Here is a 19709-nt window from a genome sequence, read left to right on the forward strand (position 1 = left end):
TTATAGTGCATGGGAGTTTGTCATACAGAAAAAATTCCAATGTTAATTAAAGAGTAATAAGGGTGACTGGGAATTTATTGTAACTACATTATTAATTGACTTGATAATTTCATTTCCATCATTGATCATTTTCATCATCAGTAACAGTGATGGTTGGTGGGCTCGGTGTCTCATTTTTTTCACCATAGTTATTGGGGCTTGGTGCACCTCCCTTCTCCAATCCCTGGTTTAGTAGTTTAAGGTTGATATTCAGTAACCAAAAACAAGAGAGCAGAAAACAACTCTTAGTTTTGACCACCAAGCATTATACAGGCATATTTAGCAGGAAAAAGCATTGAAATTTGAAAAAAAAAAGAACATTATAATCCAAACAAGTTCATTCTATTGTACATGGTTTATACTTGGTCCTGCAATACCCACATTTATTGAGTCCAGAAATATGGTGGATACCAGGGATGGAATGAAAATCTTAAATAGAAAGATGAATATTTTTAGATTTAGTACAAGAGCACAAAATAGAAAACTTAAATATTCATACCTCACAACAATTCAAAATGCACTTCACATAGAACTGTTGCATTATGAACATCTGTTACACATGTTTATATTGAAGCACTGTACAGTACTACACTGCCATTCATTGAAATGGCTGATGCAGCTAAAAAGTGTGAGTGAGGAAGTGGAAAGGAATAAACATGAGGTGAAATACTAGTGCATACAGTACAGTATAACCCCCTTTAATGTAAGAGTTATCCTTGCCCAATATACAGAACTTCAAATATGTTAAGTAAAACTATTTTAAACTGTATAGTGTATGCCAATCTATGAATCTCATGTACAGATATAGTTTTGAAATTTTTAGATCAGCTGATATAGGACCAGTGCAGGCTGTGCAGATTAGCAGTGCCCGGCAACCTGGTCGTGGCCAGACTATAGGTAGGAAAAGTGATTTTTCATGTCCACGTGCCTGGTGGACAAGTTTATATTCTGAGAGGAAAATACCCAGATGGGAATATGTCCGATGTTATGTGAACCAACCTCCCCATACAGTACATGTTTAACCAGTGAGGTCCATCAACCAGCAAGGTGAGGGGGAGGGGGAAATTGTGTGTGTGTGCACTTGAGCTGATGCCATATCTATTCTCTAAATGACTTGACCTGAAAATCTGCACCCAATTGATTGTTGCATAAGCATAGTTGTGTTATAAATTGAAGTGAAAATATTAACATGAATAAGAAGCAAGGAAATTTGACTGGGTTCTTCAAACACCACTGGTTGGAGAATGGTGAGGGCAAAAGGTGTTTAGTTTGACACAAGTAATCTGTGAGCTGATACACATAATGTTTTAAAATGTTTATTTAACTTTTCCTGTAAAATGGGAGGGGGGGGGGGATAAATTTCCTCCCAAATTCATTAGGGCAAGTAAAAATAAGTATCCAGGCAAGTAAATATTAAAAGTCATTTGCCTGGGACAAGTAAATGTTTTTCACATACTGTAATCTGCAGAGCCTGGATTGTGTGTACTGTATGTGTACTCATTTACATTTTTGCAGAAACTGGCATGCATTTTCATGAAACTTGACAATGGTTTTGGTCTTAAGATTTTTCTTCATGTCCATTTTAAAACTGTTTTGGAAAGTTTGTTATATTTAAATGATTATCTTATATGATACAATATGAAAATATTGCACAGTATTTTATGTTATTCATAGTTAAGTTTTCTTAATGTGTCTTTTTCCCTTCAGCCATTGTTGCTGAAGTAACCCAACCATCACTGGGAGTTGGTTATGAAATAGGTCGTGGTGTGGCCATGGGCAAAAGGATTCTCTGCTTGTATCGACCTCAACCGAACAAAAGTATGTACTGTACTGTATTGCTAAGTGTAGGTAATTTATTTTCTAGTTTTGAATATTATTTAAGGAATTGTAATACAGTACAGTATTGTATTACAACATTGCTCATTGAATTATACCCACACACTCATACCTTGAAATACATGACACACATATACGTAATGTATACATATTCTTATAGATAACACTCATTTGCATATATACACGATACACACACATAGATACATAGTTACACACAGTAGACCCTCGCCAACCTCAGATTTTCCATCCACAGATTCCATGTATCTAAAGTTTTCACTCTACCATTTCACCAACCATGGCATCAAGTTTTATGTATCCACGGATTAGCGCAGTCTCTCTATCCCTCCGTACAACGTCCCATCTCCCGCTGCTTGCCACTATTCTCCACACTCTTTGTTGTGATTTGGTATCATGCAGACGTACCATACTGCTCCGTATTCTTTCACTTATTTTTTCATGTTTTAAAATTTATTTTGCCTTTAACTATGGCTCCTAAGCCTTCGTGTGTGCTATTGATAAACATAGTACAGGTTGTACCTCTCTAGTCCGGCATTCTGTGGTCCGGAAACTCCCGTGGTCCGGAACGATTTTAGTTTGTCCAATAGGTAGATAGGCAGCTTTTTTTTTTTTTTTCTTTTTTTTATCTCTGAATTATTATTATTATTACAGGAGTATTAAATTTTTGCCCCTCAGGCCCCAATGTGGGTCAGTGACCTATGCCCGGGTGGGCTAATCCCCTTAAAAAAAAAAAAAAGCCGCGGGAAATTAAGGTTTGTTTACATCCGGCAGTTCGGCTGCACTCTCTCTCTCTGCTTGTCTATACAGAGTACAACATTTAACCCTTCAATATATATGAGCAGTAAATAAGTGTTGCTTTCATATTCTTATGTAGAGTAATGACGATATATTTTCACATGTGCGCACTTACATACGAGCAGTCTCACTTTTTTTTTTACCATTAATGGTTAGCTACTTATATTGTTCCATTTATTAACATTAAATAACATTACAGGTACTTCAAGCAACCATATTCATTTTTTACATTAATTTTACTACAGCTAAACTCAGGGTCTTATTTTCTTCAGTTTTATATGTAGAACCAATCAGTCACTGGTTTCGTAAGCTTTAACATAAACAATGCCGGCAGCGGTCTCGTCTCCTCTAATATTCCACGTATTATTAATAAATTGTATTGTTAATTTTGCACACACGTACATTAATTCAATAAAAACAAATTCAGAAACATTAATTAAAATATATATGAACAGTAAATAAGTGTTGCTTTCATATTCTTATGTAAAGTAATGACGATATGTTTTCACGTGTGCGCATGCGCACTTACATATGCGATCTCTCTTTTTCTTTACCATTATCGTTAGCTACTTCTATTGTTCCATTTATTAACATTAAATAACATTACTTAAAACAACCATATTAATTTTACTACAGCTACAACCAAGGTCTTATTTTCTTCAGTTTTATATGTAGAACCAGTCAGTCACTGGTTTTGTAATCAACGAAAACAATGCTGTGTCATTTCCTCATGTGTTTTAATTTTCTACGTTTATTAATGAATTGTATTGCTCATTTTGCACACATAAACATTAATTCAATAAAAAAGACATTCAGTAATAAACAATAATGAATCTTTTGTACATAAGAGAAATGACGCTGTTTACACGATTATGCACGTCGTCTGCACGTTGGCGGGCCGTTCAAACCCGTCGAAATTCAAGTTTCCGCCGTCAAAATTTTTATTTATTTATTTTTTGTGTGTTCCAATAAAATACGTTAAGAATTAAAAACTCGCGAAATTTGAGAAGCTACTATACGACATTTAACCCTTCAATATGTCTTCAAAGAGACCATGACGCAGAGAAAGTGGTGCTAGTGCTTCCAGGCATAAGCACAAGTCACTATCTATCCAGGAAAAGGGTGAATTTCCATGGTCCGGCAATTTCCATGGTCCGGCACCGGTCAGGTCCCGAGGTTGCCGACTAGAGAGGTACAACCTAATGCGTCACATACTGTACTTATAAAGATATACAGTACATGCATACCTATAAAGAATCCAAGTACATACACTACTGCATGCTTATATAGTGCTGTACATATCTACATGCATATACATACAGTGTTACCTCTATACCAAAAGTTCCTCAGATTCCAGTATTACCTCTCACTGAGTGAATTCATATAAACCGAATCCTCAAATATCCAGATATAAAACAGGGAGTCCTTACTGTTCATCAGGTATGCATTCATGATGACCATGACTACAGTAATTACAAAGGACAAATAACAAGGGCGATTGACCCATTAACTGACATGATATATACAGGTACAGTACATGGAAGATATGTTATGTGTAGCAATTGTAATGGAAATTATGTAGGTCAGACTGGGAAAGCATTACAACTTAAAATAAAACAGCACAAGTATAATATTAGAACAGCATCTGAAAGCAGTGCACTTTTTGTTCATAATAGGAACAATAATCATCCCATGGATTGGGAAAACAGTATAGAAGTGTTTGAAATAACATGTGTCACAGCAAGACTTCTGGTTGAAGCAAGTCTGATTAGGAAATTGATTATATAAACCTTAATGATGGTCAGTACAAAACTGATAATATATTACATAAATTTATTTGGGGCCCAAGGTTAAAAATGCTTTGAAAACCTTTGAGGTAGATGTAGGTTTGATGATTAGCGGTCTCATGTTTTGACATGACTTGTTCCGTTGCCCATTTTTATAAAGTCTTTCGGTAAGGTGGAGGTGGTGTGTGGATTAGTGGATCCCATGTTATTGACCTGACCTGATGTTATGTAAGGTCTCCTTTTTGTATATAAGCTTCTCTCGTCCTGTAAATTCAGTTGCCTCTGAAGATGTCTTGATAAGGATGAAAGCTAAGGTGCTCAGTGTTTCCCTTTCCTGTGTGGTTTTATTGAGATTGTCCTATAAGTCGGTATGCACATCAGGTATGTGGTTTGACATAACCTGATAACTGCAGTAGAGTGATTGCAAAAAAAAAAAAAAAGTATATCAGTTTTCCCCAAACGTCATTTTAAAACTCCTAGATTAAAAGATAGTATGTAGAAGAATATAAAACCAAATATGAGTCCATTACTTATCTTGGTTTGGCCATGGTGAATTTATGCAGTCAGTGGGTTTGGGGCTGGCACGGTAGGGGCGCTTCTTGACTCCATCGTGATCAAGATATGACTGCATCATCAGTGGTACTCAGTGGGACAAGTGGGGAGTGTAAACATCCCATACTTGACCCCGGAGATATGAAATTTTTGCATACTGCATTCAAAACGGAATTCCAGAATGTATGTCCACTCCTTCAGCTATCATTTGAGAATATATCGTATTTTTATGGCATTTAAGATGCTTTTTTAATGGCTAAAAAATCATCCTGCTTCCTATATGTGAAGTTGAGGTCTCCCATAAGCTAATGAATCCCACAGTTGCTGTCTCCAGTAGACTAAATTCTACCTAACCCAACTCCAGAATTAAAAATATGTTATTGCTTGCTTAAACATTATTATTATTTTTAAAATAATTAAAAGGAATTATTGTAAATTTAAAAGCTCGATTTATAACTACAGTACTGATGATGATAACCTGAGACGATTAACGTCCGTACGGCAGACACCCAACTATTTAGCGGTAGCTAAGCTGTAACCATTTCTGAACTCTTACAAGCATTACAATCTGTTAATTCCATACCTGCAACATTTATTTATCATTCTACAAATACCTGATATAATACTTTTAAGTACAGTGGTCCCTCGGTTAACGAACGCCTCGGTTAACGAATTACCTTCCATAAGAATCTTCATTTCGGTTAACGAACAAAAATTCGGTTAACGAAATTCTTACGAAAACATGTCAACATGTTTTGGCTTGCTCACCAGCTGGAAGATTAGTCCGCCAATACAGTAATCGGTTCTAGGGCTTATATTCGTTTCCATTGGAGTAAATATCAAGAAGGTTGTGTTATTCAATATTTTTCCAAATTCTATATTCAAATTATTAGTCATTTTAACACTTACTTAACATAATTGCAGTACAGGGAACTAGTTTTTGGTGCGCCCATCAGCCACTTCACTCACCCACCAAGGCGTCAGTTTGTGTCTGTTCGGTGGAGGAAACATCTTGCTTGTGGGTCTCTTGAACGCAGAGTATTTTTACGTTTTTACACTACAATTATTGGTCATTCTGAATTTATTTAACATATTGACAATATATAGCACAGTGCAGTGTTGATTTAAATAAAATAATCTTGAATTAGACCTAGTGAACTTAAAATTTTATTGGTGAAATGACTGCATCAAGCATTGGTCTCCTAGAATGTGATTTTTCCTCCATCCCCACTTCCTTCTCTTCTCCCTTCTCCTCCACCCCCACTTCTAATTTCCATCATCATCATCATCAACCAGGAGCCTTCTACATACACACCTCAAAGTAAGTGTACTTTACTGCATTTATTTTTTTGCTTTGTATGTACTTTTCGGTGAGCTGGAACCAATTACCCAATATCCCATTGAAACAATGGATTTGGTTCACGAAATTTTCGGTTAACAAACGACCTTCTGGAACGAATTGTGCTTGTTAACTGAACCACTGTATCGTGTTAATGTGAGTGTCCATTATTTGTTGTTTGTAAGTAAGTGAGCATAAGTTATGAATCTTTGTGTGTGTTTAATAATAATAATAATAATAATTAACGGTTTATTGAGAAAGTTCTGCAGCTCGAAGGCTGAAAATATACATTGGACATAAATGACTTATTACATACGGTACAGTACGGTGTGGTGGTGGGACGTGTGTGTGGGAGGTCCGTGTTTTTTGTCGAAAAACAGGGTCTTTCCAGGAGTACCCATTCTGATTTCTAGGAAATCTGATTCGTGAGTGACTAGTGAGTGTCGTGACCATACAATATCTATCTGTGATCCCCCTAAGGAGATATATTTGTCAATTTACTGGTGAATCTGTGACTACCACGTGAGCTGTAGGTCCACCAAACTCCCCCCAGTGCCACGGCTTGTAATCTGAGCCCTGTCCACCCCCCCTCCCCCCTCCCCCCATCCGTCCACACTCCCCCACAGTCCCACCAGGCCACCCAGCTGACCACAACTCGACCATTTCATACTGCCAGCTCAGCCCTCACCAGCTCCAATATGTCTAAGTTGGCTGCTAGTGTCAAGAATTCAAATTCCATGAAGCAACAGCTGACTGATGTGATAATGGAAGTCCAACGGACTCTCATACAGGACATCATACAGCAAATGAATAAGGAGACCATCAGGAAGCTAGAAGAAGCTGACCGGCATCTCACTGACCAGCTAGGTGAGATTAAAAGAAGCTTGGAATTCTCGCAAAAGGAAATAAGTGACTTACAAGCAAAGTTGAACGTTGAAGCTAAAGAGAACCGAACACTCAAGACTCAAGTTCAACAGCTGAGTGAGGAAAATTCCAAGCTCAAAACGGAACTAACGACAACAGCAGACCGGGTGGATTATGCGGATGACATAGGGCGGCGAAACAACCTCAGGATTGCCGGTATCCCTGAAGACATCCACGAGAACTGGGAGTCATCCCAACGCAAAATTTCATACCTGCTGAATGAACATTTTAAACTTCCTGAAGTCAAGTTTGATCGTATTCAACGCGTCGGGAAACCCAACTCCTCCCGCCCCCGCGAAATCATAACAAAATTCTCATCCCCCTCTGACCGTGACAAAGTGTTTTATCAACGCAGTAAACTGAAAGGCACCACTGTCTTCGTCAATGAAGATCTCTGCCCAGGTACGACTAAAGCCCGTGTACATCAAATGGACCAGTTTAAAGAAGCCAGGAAACAAGGGAAACACGTGACGTTCAGTCATAAAACTCTTGTTGTGAGGGATTGGGCAAATGGACACCCGCCCACTCACTCACCCGCTGCCCCCAGAACCCTTCCCCACTGAGGGGTAACCAGCCACTTTCGCTATAACCTGAGGAGGTCCCCCCCCCACCGGCCAACTCGAGTACTACACGTCTACCCTCTGTGGTGGAAACCAGCAGCCCTCAAAACCGAGTGACAGGAGCACCTCCCACTCCATCTGGGAATCACCCTCAACAGTACCGGTCATCCTAATTCTGTTGGTTGTAGCACTTGTGAGTACGTTACCCCCCACTATTATAATTCTTAGATCTTCCTTTTTCACACCTCAGTGACCCTGAGTTTTTACTGTTCCTTAATTAGTATTAATATTCCCACAATGATAATGCTAGTGTCATTCCCTTAGATGTGCTAAATCGTATGTGTTACACCCCATTTACCCATGGTGTCGACACAATACTCCCTCATGTCGATCCTGATGTCTTTCTACAAAACTCACTGGATTGCACCAACCCAAACTGTAACTATTACTTTCCTGACTCCCCCGAGTTTAGTTCTAGTCTCCTAGTACCTCATTCCTTCTCCTTGATTAGCCATAACATCAGCAGCATTCCCCTTCATCTAGATACCTTTTTAGATCAGTGTTTATCTTCTATTGCCCACAAATTTGATGTACTTGGGTTCTGTGAGACCAAACTCACTAACGATATTGACCATTTGTATAACATTCCTAATTATAATAGACACTGCGTCAACACGTCATGACACAGTGGTGGTGTCGCCCTATATGTTGATACCAAGTATAACACTTCTGTAAGAGATGATTTAAAGGTTCAGGAGGAGTACATGGAGAGTGTTTTCATTGAATTACGTAACGACACATGAAATATCCTAGTAGGAGTAATCTACAGAAGACCCCACACTAATGTAAGGAATTTTCTTGATAAATTTATGGAGCTTATCACTATCATAAGTTCAGAGAGGCAACATTGCTACATTACAGGAGATTTCAGCCTTGATATATTAAAATCAGAAACCTACACCTCAGTATTAGACCTTCTTGCTGCGGTACCTGTCATTCTAAACTCTTCTTCAACACTATAACCAATCCCACTAGAGCAGTGGTTCCCAAACTTTTTCTGATCATTACCCACTTTTCATATATGATCCTTATCCATGGCCCCCCTCTCCCAATCCATATCTCTGGCTGGCTCAGCTGCTGACTGGCTGTGCTAGTGTGGTGGGGCTTGGGATTTTTATGTGTACATAGCCTCAGCTTATGGCCCCCTAAATTTTGCTGGGGGGGGCCATGGCCCCCAGTTTGGGAACCAGTGCACTAGAGTAACTGCCACCTCTGCCATTGTGATAGATCATATCTGGACTAACAACACCCCTAACAATCTTGCAAGTGGAATTATTTATAGCAATATCTCAGATCACTTCCCAGTTTTTGCCATGTATAAAACAGCCACAAGACCTGAAAGGCCTAGTAGAGTCTCAATACAATACAGGGACTACTGCACCGACAACATGCTCCTTTTTTAAAAGCAACCTAATGAATGCTAACTGGGATCTTGTCTATGCTTCCGACAACCCTAACGTGAACAGCTGCAACTTCTCTTGCATCTTCAATGCTTGCTTTGATAAATGCTTCCCGCTCAAGACTAAGTCAGTGAAAACTGTATCCATTTCCAAACCCTATATCACAAGCGAAATTAAGATAATGATAAAAGAAAAAACAAACTCCAAAGGAAATTTGCGAAAAGACCCATAACTTTCGGTGATGCTTACCGAAGTATCAGAAATAGAGTAACTTAAGCAGTTAGAAACTCCAGACATAACCATTATACAAATAAGCTCCAGTCAGCATCAGGCGACAGTAAGAAAATCTGGAATGTCATAAATTCTATTCAGAACAGGAACACTCAGCCTTTGGTCCCCCACTCAGCTTTTATGATTCATTTGTAAAAGGGACCCTCCCCCATTGCCAACCACTTCAATGAATACGTATTTTATTAATGTTGGCAAAAATCTTGCAGAGAGCATCCCAGATCACCATGAGGAATTTAGAGCCTACCTCCAAAACAGACAGCAAAATGAGCTGTTCTTATCCCCTGTCACAGCAGATGAATTACTGGCCATCATGATAATTTCCAAAGATGCAGCAGCAGGCGAAGACAATATACCAATGAGCATCATTAAGAAAGTAGCCCACTTATTACTACCTGTTCTCCTCCACATTTGTAAGTCCTCCTTCACTAGTGGTGTCTTTCCTGATAAACTGAAAATTGATAAAGTTCACCCAGCATATAAAAAATCTGGGGACAAAGGTCTCTTCAAGAATTACTGCCCCATATCAGTCCTCCCAGCCTTGAGTAAGATACTGGAAAAGCTAGCATGTAATCGACTAAATTCCTTCTGCAATGCCAATAACATCTTTACAGACTCCCAGTTTGGATTTAGAGCTAGAAGGTCGACTGAGAGTGCTTTGCTATCCTTTTCTAATGACATCTTAAATTCCTTTGATGACAGTCAGTTCACAGTCGGTATATTCTTGGACCTCTCTAAAGCCTTCAATACTGTCGACCATACCATCCTCCTCTCAAAACTCGAACATTACGGCGCTAGGGGCCTGTCCCACAATTGGCTTACCTCATATCAGTCCAACAGGATGCAGTATGTCTGCTATAATAATCACCAATCTGACTCCTCACCAGTCTTGTATGGAGTCCCCCAAGGTTCCACTCTAGGTCCAGTACTGTTTTTGTAGTACATAAATGACATAATCCACGCCAGCTCACTCATAAAATACAACTTATTTGCAGACGATAGTAATCTCTATGCCAGGAACTCAGACCTCCATTCCTTGATGAGAACTATGAACACTGAATTAACTAAAGTCAGGAGCTGGGTAATACATAATAAACTGACCTTAAACCTTGAGAAAACCCACTACACGATCTTTCACAGAAGGAAAAACTTACCCCCAGACTTGGACCCTCTGTACCTTGGTAATGCAGTCTTCAAACGCGAACAAAATTCTAAATTCCTCGGAGTTATTGTTGATGAGAGACTTAACTGGAGAAACCACATACAAGCCATTCACAGTAAAGTCAATAAACAGTGCAGTATCATGTATCACACTTGACATTCACTCACTCTCACAGCAATGAAAGAAATCTATCATGATCTTGTCTACCAACACCTGATACACTGTCACACACTAAGGGGGGCCTCTGGCTCTTCAAAAACACATTCTCTGGTTACTGCACAAAAGAGAGTTGTACGGACAATGACCTACTTGAAAAAAAAAACAGATCACACAAACGAGAAATTTGCTATATTGAAATTTTTAAAATTTGAAGATATTAACACTTACTGCTGTGCCCTCTGTTTACAAGTCTATCAATCACTGGCTTGACAATAATTATTTCCAGTTCCGGAATAATTAGAGATACAACTTAAGGCACCCAGAGCTACTAAGACCACCCCCCATGCGCTCCTCTCAGTCCCAGACCTCCATAAAATATCACGGTGTGAAGGTGTGGAACAACTTACCCCCACCCATCCGAGCAAAGACTACGCTCTCTTCCTTTAAATCATCTCTTAAAAAATATCTATTGTCTAAGTATTAATATTTCTTGTAACACCTACTATATTTATTGTACCTGTTTTTATTGTACCATCAAAACCGTTTTATCGGAAATTATCATGTAAATAGATAAGTACTTACCATTGCAATGAACAAATTTGCCAACTACAGTACAGGTATAGTCTGCATCTACGCGGTCAATTAAACCCGTGGAGGCCCTCGTAAAACGAGAAACGCGTAAATGAAATAACAGAACATATGGGATTAATTGAAATAGAGACTGGGCCAACACAATACGTACGTTAGTAAAAATAACATCTTAATTTTATGATGGTATGCACACACAATTAATAATTAAGAGAAATATCAATAATATTAGGTTTTTTAACACTTACGTTAGTAGAAAAGCTGGGTTGGCACACGTGGATGGCGGCTGGTTCCGAGGCAGAGGGCAGATTAGTTGCCCTCCGGTGAATCACTTTCACTACTCGCAGAGGTTTGCAGGGCCTCCCAGACAAACCCCTCAAAGTCCATATCCTCACTGTCAATATCACTATCACTGACTTGGGCTGGCTGTGGTTGTGGTGGGTTGCGGGCGAGGAAATCCTCAATACTACGTTGACGACTAGCATTGATGTTGTCGAGATAGATCTGGATATACGGCTCCATAACTTTCGACAGATGGTTATTAGACGCTTCATACCGATGCTTGTCTGGGTCGTTGTCAAGGATGAGCTTAATTTTTTCCCCCAACGCGATAATTTCCTTCACATTACCATGGCTTGGTCCAGGTAATTCAAGGCTTTTCTCTGGTGGTGGAGGTCCCGCGGAAGCCATTGTGAGTTGTGAGGGGAATAGCGGGTATAAGAGAGAACTGTATACGCGGACTGAGAACAATGAGACAGGCCCTGCTAGGTCAGCGACTTCTACCCTCTGGTGGCAAGGCACGTCATGTTACATTAGACCAATCACAGCTAGCGGCGGAGGGAGGTAAGGATGCGTGGCCCAATCACAGTCCGATATGTCATATGATGTCAGCGATAACATAAGAGCTGCCTGATGCGCACCACTCACCGCGCCGCTTCCCGCGTATGGTCAAGAATGGACCGTGTGGGTAAAAAATGGCGCGGCGGTCTGGACCTCTCCAGCCGCTCGCCGCGTAAATATCCAAATTTACTGCGTAAATAAAGCATTTTCATTCTGGCAAGGCACCTCGTAAATGACGAAACGTGTAAACAAAAGCTGTTTAAATGCAGACTATACTGTAGTCATAATCCTGACAGCTCTTTCCTCTTGTTCAACCGTATTACTGTACAACTCATGTTGTACTGCTCCCCCATTCTACTTATGTTTTTCAATTCCATTGCAATTTATGTATATAAAAAAAAAATATATATATATATATACTGTATACCCGTATATAAAAAATAAATAAAATTAATAAATATTGAAGTGATAACCGTGGTAACATTATGAGATGTTCTTTTACCACCATGCTATTGTACTATTCCAGATGATACTAAATGTTACATAATACTTCCTTGAAATAAATGCATAGTATATATCAGGTGCCTAAAAGAGAACTCAGGTTCTCAACTGGCTCAGCCATGTTAATATTGTTATTATTATCTACTCTGTATCTGTGTTTTTCTGGCTAAATAAACTGTTTCTATTCAATTCAATTCAATTCAATTCAATTCAATTCAATTCAATTCAACATTGGTGGTTCAATAAAAGCCTTCATTAGAGAAAGGTAAAGGAACATAAGTGAACATACAGATTAATGTTTCCAGTGGAGGTCACGTAGATCATGTGCGCTGAGGTGTTGAACAGCAGACACGTAGTGTAGTAACTCCCTCACAGATGGTGCTATGAGGGGCATCACGTGGTGTAGTAGTTCCCTCACAGGTGGTGGTGTTAGGGGCCTCACATGGTGTAGTAATTCCCTCACAGGTGGTGTTATGAAGGGCTTGACATGGTGTAGTAATTCCCTCAAAGATGGTGTTATGAGGGGGCTTGACCTAGTGTAGTAATTCCCTCACAGATGGTGTGAGGGGCCTGATGTGGTGTAGTGATTCCCTCACATGGTGTAGTAATTCCCTCACAGATGGTGTTATGAGGGGCCTCACGTGGTGTAGAAATTCCCTCACAGATGGTGTTATGAGGGGCATCACGTGGTGTAGTAATTCCTTCACAGATGGTGTTATGAGGGGCCTGATGTGGTGTAGTAATTCCCTCACAGATGGTGTTATGAGGGGCTTGACGTAGTGTAGTAATTCCCTCACAGATGGTGTTATGAGGGGCCTCACATGGTGTAGTAGTTCTCTCACAGATGGTGTTATGAGGGGCTTGACGTGGTGTAGTAATTCCTTCACAGATGGTGTTATGAGGGGCCTGATGTGGTGTAGTAATTCCCTCACAGATGGTGTTATGAGGAACCTCACATGATGCTGTAGCAACTCATTCACTACGTGGTGTCGTAGCATCATGGGGACACCACGTGGTCTGGTGTCACAGGACCTCACTCACTCAAGTGAGTGAGGTGTGGTCCCAGGCCTCCCTATCGTGGATGGATTAACATATAGCTGGTGTTGTTGAGTCTCTCAGGCAGTTATCATTGGGTACCTGGGACCTCACTGTGTGAAGGTTAGCTTGGGTACGACTCAGCTGTTACTGTTGAGTTGTTTTTCACTGACTTAAGCACTGTTCACCACTATTCAACACTGGTTCCATTCCTTTCCTAAATGAAATAGTAACTTCTGGCGAGAACTTGTTGATATTCCGGTGGGGAGGAGTGTTCAGGAGAGGGAGTTGGTATGGGCCAACATAACAGTTGACCTGACTGCTGCCAGAGCAGCGCCAGGTACGACTTGACCCTTCGGTGGCCAAGGATGAAGTGTGCGTGCGTGCGTGCCATTACAAAAGAATGCAATAATGTACAGGATGAGCATAAAGTCTTTCCCTGATTATGAAAAATCATATCTCGAAGACCATTCTAGATAGAAACATGAATGTTGTAGCATTGTGTAGACGAATTCATAGATTTTTTTCATGCATATTTTAAGCTGCAAAGAACTGTAAGTGTGTACCTATCATATGTTTTGTGTAATAAATGTTTGTAATCAGGGAAATACTTTATGCTCACCCTGTATATTTGGGAGTGACAGTTTGGCAAAAACTTGTGTACAATATGCATGTCAGTTATATGAACATGAACAGGCTCTCCGTGTGGGACAATTTAATTCTTGTTTTTGACAAAGCGTGAGGATAAAGGCGCCGGCTCCTCTCCTTCTAGATATATCATAGGCGGTGGTTTTGCTCTCATTGCACTTGCACCCTCTCTACCAAGCGAATTCTGTTTTAATTATTGTAAGTAGGGTGATTATATTGATTATGCAGTTACTTTGTATCATTGTATAAACATTATGTTCTAAAATTATTATGTTATTTCTGTTATTTTTTGATAAAGCAATTGATATTTTTTTGAAACAACAATTGAATTATGAAACATTGAAATATTTTTCTATTTGTCAGATAGTGTGAAGATATAAAATTGAAGACAAAAGTCAGTTGTGTATTACATGAGCCTGCTAGTTGAGTAGGAAGGAGCTTCCTGTCAGAACTTTTCCAACAGTGAGAGACATGCTAGATTAGGGTTACTCACCGGAAAAAAAAATGCAAGGACAGAAGGAACTATACAGATAAAGAACTCGCAAATGACATGATAGTCCCTCTTCATCAATGGACAAAGCTAATGCACTATTCAAACCACCTGTGATTAATCAGTGTGTCGAACTATTGAGCTAAAACTAACAGAAATTATGGCACAAGCAGTTGAAACATCATAGTAAAGGAAACTTGTGAAAATGAATTTCTACACACACTTGATATCTGTTTGACATTTTTGACCTGCAAGTGCTCCATACAATTATGTTCTGAATCAACTGTTCTCACTCAGGTAAGAGAAAATAGTTCCCATTGATTGTGGTTAATCCTCTGAAAAGAAGATCCTGTTTTTAAGAGCTTGAATTTATAAAGGCACAGAGGACAAAGGCAGAAGGCCAAGGAAGTATGCAAATGGGTTTAATAGATTATTCAGAAACAAGGCAGATTGCTAATGCCAAGAGAACAAATCGAGACAAAGAAAGAAAATGAAAATTGAAGAAAGCCATCAAAGAGAGGAAGAGCTGTGTCAAGATGTTTATCATATGTTTGATAGTTCTTCTGATGAACAGGAAACAACATCAGATGATGATTTGAGCCATCTGAACCTTCAAGAAAATCAATACAACACAAGAAATATTTCAAACATTGCTTTTAGCTGTGGTAGCCACCATGCTGGACTAGTGAGGGCTGCAGAATTGCAACTGCAGCCGGATGGATGCAGGCCTCATCAGCCGAGAGCATGTATCTTTAATTGATGAATCATAATAAGAGAGCACAAGAAAAATAATGGAAGGAAATATCTGATCTTGGCAAAAAAGATTTAAGGAGACTCTCCTGTCTTTTGTTGATGGAAGAATAGATGACACAAAGGATTTTGCTGAAGTAGAGGATTGAACAGAAAGTTTCAGGTCTCATCAAAGAAGAACACTTCTCTGTCTGTTCTGAGCTGGTGGTCAGTTTTTGTTTTCACTTGCTCCCGAAACTGAAGTAGAAGGGAAGAAACATGCAGAGGTCATTGCTGATCATATTTTATGTGGGTTCAGGAGAGGACTTGGCAGTTCTGCAGGTGTTGGTGGAGGTCCAACTGCAGTGAACACGGATCTTCAGGGTGTAATGGCGCATTTAGAAAAAACTAGGAAAGACTTGTTTGGATTGTATGTGATTTACGCCTGGTAGGCTTCTCTTAAATCCTCATCCGAAGACAGTGGTCCTACAAGAGCAACAACAAGTGGTCAGGTCCCTTGGCATCATGCTGGATGAAGCAACACAACTAGAAACCATTGTTTCAAAGGTCGAGTTGGCCCTCCCTTCGGCGTTTGTCTGGAAGGAGTCATCAAGATCTCAGCACAGATCAATCCCACTATGCTTCATTATTGCCCAACAATAAGATCGGGAATGCCTCCAGTCGTGGCTCTCTTGGAGATTGGACCTGTCAGTCACAGCCGTTGGTTAACTGGCTCTTCTTCATTTCTGCAGGATTTGGTTCCAAACACGAATTGAAGGGCAAAGTGCTATGAAATTTGAGGTTAATTGTTGAATTTATTATTATTGGAGTTTATCTTCCCCCGGTGATTTGGTAGCCAAACTTAATCTATGGGTGGATGGGGTAAATCACCTTTGTTTCAATTGCAGCTGAAAAATGCAGAACACAGAGGTAGTGAGGACATCGTGTTACCTGTGGCAAGAAGGTCAGCAGTATGCTTTCGATCAAGCGATTTTGCAAGCAATGCTTCCGTCAATGTGCCAATCTCGAACCGGGGCTGTGAAGTCATTCTAAAAGATTAGAGGGCAGCTAATAGATGGCGACCAGTTGGGAGACTGTTAATTTTCATTCAGAAAAGTTCTAATAAATGTCAATGCCACCAAATTGTCAGGGATGGTTGACTTGAGTTTGGAAGTCTTAGAGCCACCATTGACAACAAGTCCTAACCCATGAAGTGAAACCTTAAAGACTCAATGCAGGTGCGAAGTGGCCTTCCCACACCTCAAAGTGTGGAGATGTGTGGTCACAAACAGCGGGCCCATGTTTACAGCCACGAGGCGAGAAGGTTACATCAAAGCACAAATAGCAAGCAGACTATGATGACAAGAAACCGAAAACAAAAGAGAGTATGAAGGCATTGGTTACTTTCAAATAGACTAGGATAATAAAATATAATAATTTGAAACTTGAAACAGTATTTATGTGTGCAAGCGCTAGTTTATGTTATAAATTCACAAATATGTACATTTAAAATCCATTTGATGTAGGTAGGACTTATTATAAAAATTTATGCCAGAATGTTGTTTGCATGCTAAAGACTACAATAAATTGCTACCAAATTACTCGATTTTCAATTTAGCCAGTTCACCCTAAATTGACACACACCCTAGTGGCCAAGGATGAAGTGTCGTCGCGTCGCGTTACCATTGCATTACAAAAGATGCAATAATGTACAGGGTGAGCATAAAGTCTTTCCCTGATTATGAAAAATCATATCTCGAAGACCATTCTAGATAGAAACATGAATGTTGTAGTATTGTGTAGACGAATTCATAGATTTTTTTTCATGCATATTTTAAGCTGCAAAAAACTGTATGTTTGTACCTAGCATATGTTTTGTGTAATAAATGTTTGTAATCAGGGAAAGACTTTATGCTCACCCTGTATAGTGTATATCATTGTTTCTACTTATTAATAAGCTAGCTGTAAGATAATTCGTGCACATCACTTTTATGTAATAAACTAAATACTGTCAACAAAGTGTATTTTATGTATTTTATTTTGACATTATATTTGTGGTAATGAGTATACACAAAGCTGATCAATTTTGAAATTGTGTTTAAATGTCCGTAGAAGTTTGTCTGGGATTTCTCGGCTTGGGACCACTGTGCGGCGCGGTGGTTGGTAGGGGAAGGAGTGTTGCTAGGAAATCGGCGGAGGTAGTGTCTCCATTGCTATGGTGAACAGGGAGTACAGATGTATTTGCAAATGGCAATTTTGTTAAACTTTCATTTGGCTTTTATTTACTGATTTAGCAGTATGTACAGTATTTTTTTTTATAACTTATTTATGGGTATTATTTTTATTTATTCCTCACATAATGGTACTGTATATATTGTTTTAAGAAAACTATGGCTACAAAAGGAAAATGCACACAAGTTTTTTCCTAAACATCTGCTAAAATAAGGTGCGTCTTATATGCCGTAAAATATGGTATGTCCCAGTTATCGGGTCGAGTACAGTATACAGTATTTTCAACTTAAGAACATCCGTAGAAACAGGACATACAGCTAGACCCCGACTTACGACTGCTTCGACTTACGACCGTCGGGACTTACGACCGCCGCAGTTGTGACCATTTTTTTTTTTTCCCTGAAAATGACGCACGCATTTTCTATACCGAAACGTTTCCAGTTAATGTAGTCTCCATTTATAATTAGAAAATTATGGGGGCCCCATGTGCATTCACCTAACTACATTAAAGGTAAGTGCTCAGTCACACTATATCCATTCCTCATTATTTATTACTTTTACTGTACTGTATTTCATTGTAGATTTTTTCTTGAAAATTTATTTTTTTATTTATTTATTTTTTATCTGTCGGACTTACGACCATTCGGACTTACAACCTGGATTTGGGTCCCTAACCCCGTCGTAAGTCGGGGTCTAGCTGTATATGCAACCTGGGGACTGCATGTATATAATTACAGTATAATGTATTCACTCACAAAAAGCTGTGTCAAAAGTTTACATCAACCACTTCTCATCTGTGTGTGTAATCTTTACTCTTTTTCCCTCTCTTGTGTACCAAGAGAGACAGAAACCATTTTTTCTGTTGTTAATTTTTAAATTGTAGTTATCGTTGGATATTACCCTGAAATATTTTCATTTGTCTTAAGGTCTTGTACATAAAACATATGATTTTGTTTTGTAATTTGGTTTTTATAATTATGAGTACTGTACAATATAATCATTAAAGGATAGAGCTATTCTATGGTGTTGGAACATGTGCGCTTCTTTACACAGTTCTCTCGGCAATGATCCGTGGGGCTGACATTGATGGCCAGTTTGTCACTAAGGACTACAAAGAAGAGGAGCTGTCTGGCATCCTGGAGGATTTCTTCACTAAAGTTCTTGGCAGGGACAGTAAGAACAGCCTAGACTGGAAGACCTATGAGCCTATGTAGAATATTTGTAATGATGTTATGTTTGACCACAAAAGCACATGTACTTTAGAGGTCTGTACACACTAGTCACCTCTGCTTGTTCCAGTTGAGTTAAAATTCCTTGTCTTACAGGGGTCACTCTCCAGTTGTATTGTACTTGAAGTCAGTTGTGATAGTATTATACCTGTAATGATTTTTTTTTTTACAGGATTAGCCCACAGGTCAATGACCCACATCAGGGCCTGGGGGCAAAAATACAATGCTAATAATAATACTAATTAATAAAAATTAATAAGGAATTATGCAAATATTAAATAGAAATATATAATAATATTAATAATAATAATAAAGGACCATAGATAAATGCACCCCCCCCCCCAAAAAAAAAAAGATCAATAGTGAGAAACGATATACATGTATGTATGTTGTTTTGTCAAAGTAAGAGAAACATTGAAACCCTGCAATTGTGTGTAAATGTGGCAGAAAGTCAAATCAGCATCCTGGGACTTGGTCACAATTTTTGTGATGCCATAT

General features: G+C 39.1%; 1 protein-coding gene across 3 annotated transcripts in view; it reads left to right on the top strand.

Annotated features, from left to right (window-relative positions):
• Positions 1–19474, top strand: part of LOC121874112 (2'-deoxynucleoside 5'-phosphate N-hydrolase 1-like) — a 39246-nt gene extending 19772 nt beyond the window's left edge. For 2 of the 3 annotated variants that reach the window (XM_042378065.1, XM_042378064.1), the window contains exons 4-5: positions 1747–1857; positions 19036–19474. In XM_042378065.1, the coding sequence (XP_042233999.1) occupies positions 1747–1857; positions 19036–19196 (272 nt within the window). In that variant the 3' untranslated portion in view covers positions 19197–19474. The remainder of the gene's footprint in view (positions 1–1746; positions 1858–19035) is intronic. The other variant, XM_042378063.1, reaches the window with a different exon arrangement.
• Positions 19475–19709: the final 235 nt, after the last annotated feature.

This window comes from Homarus americanus, unplaced genomic scaffold (assembly GCF_018991925.1).
Source record: "Homarus americanus isolate GMGI-L3 unplaced genomic scaffold, GMGI_Hamer_2.0 scaffold49667, whole genome shotgun sequence".
NCBI lineage: Eukaryota > Metazoa > Arthropoda > Malacostraca > Decapoda > Nephropidae > Homarus > Homarus americanus.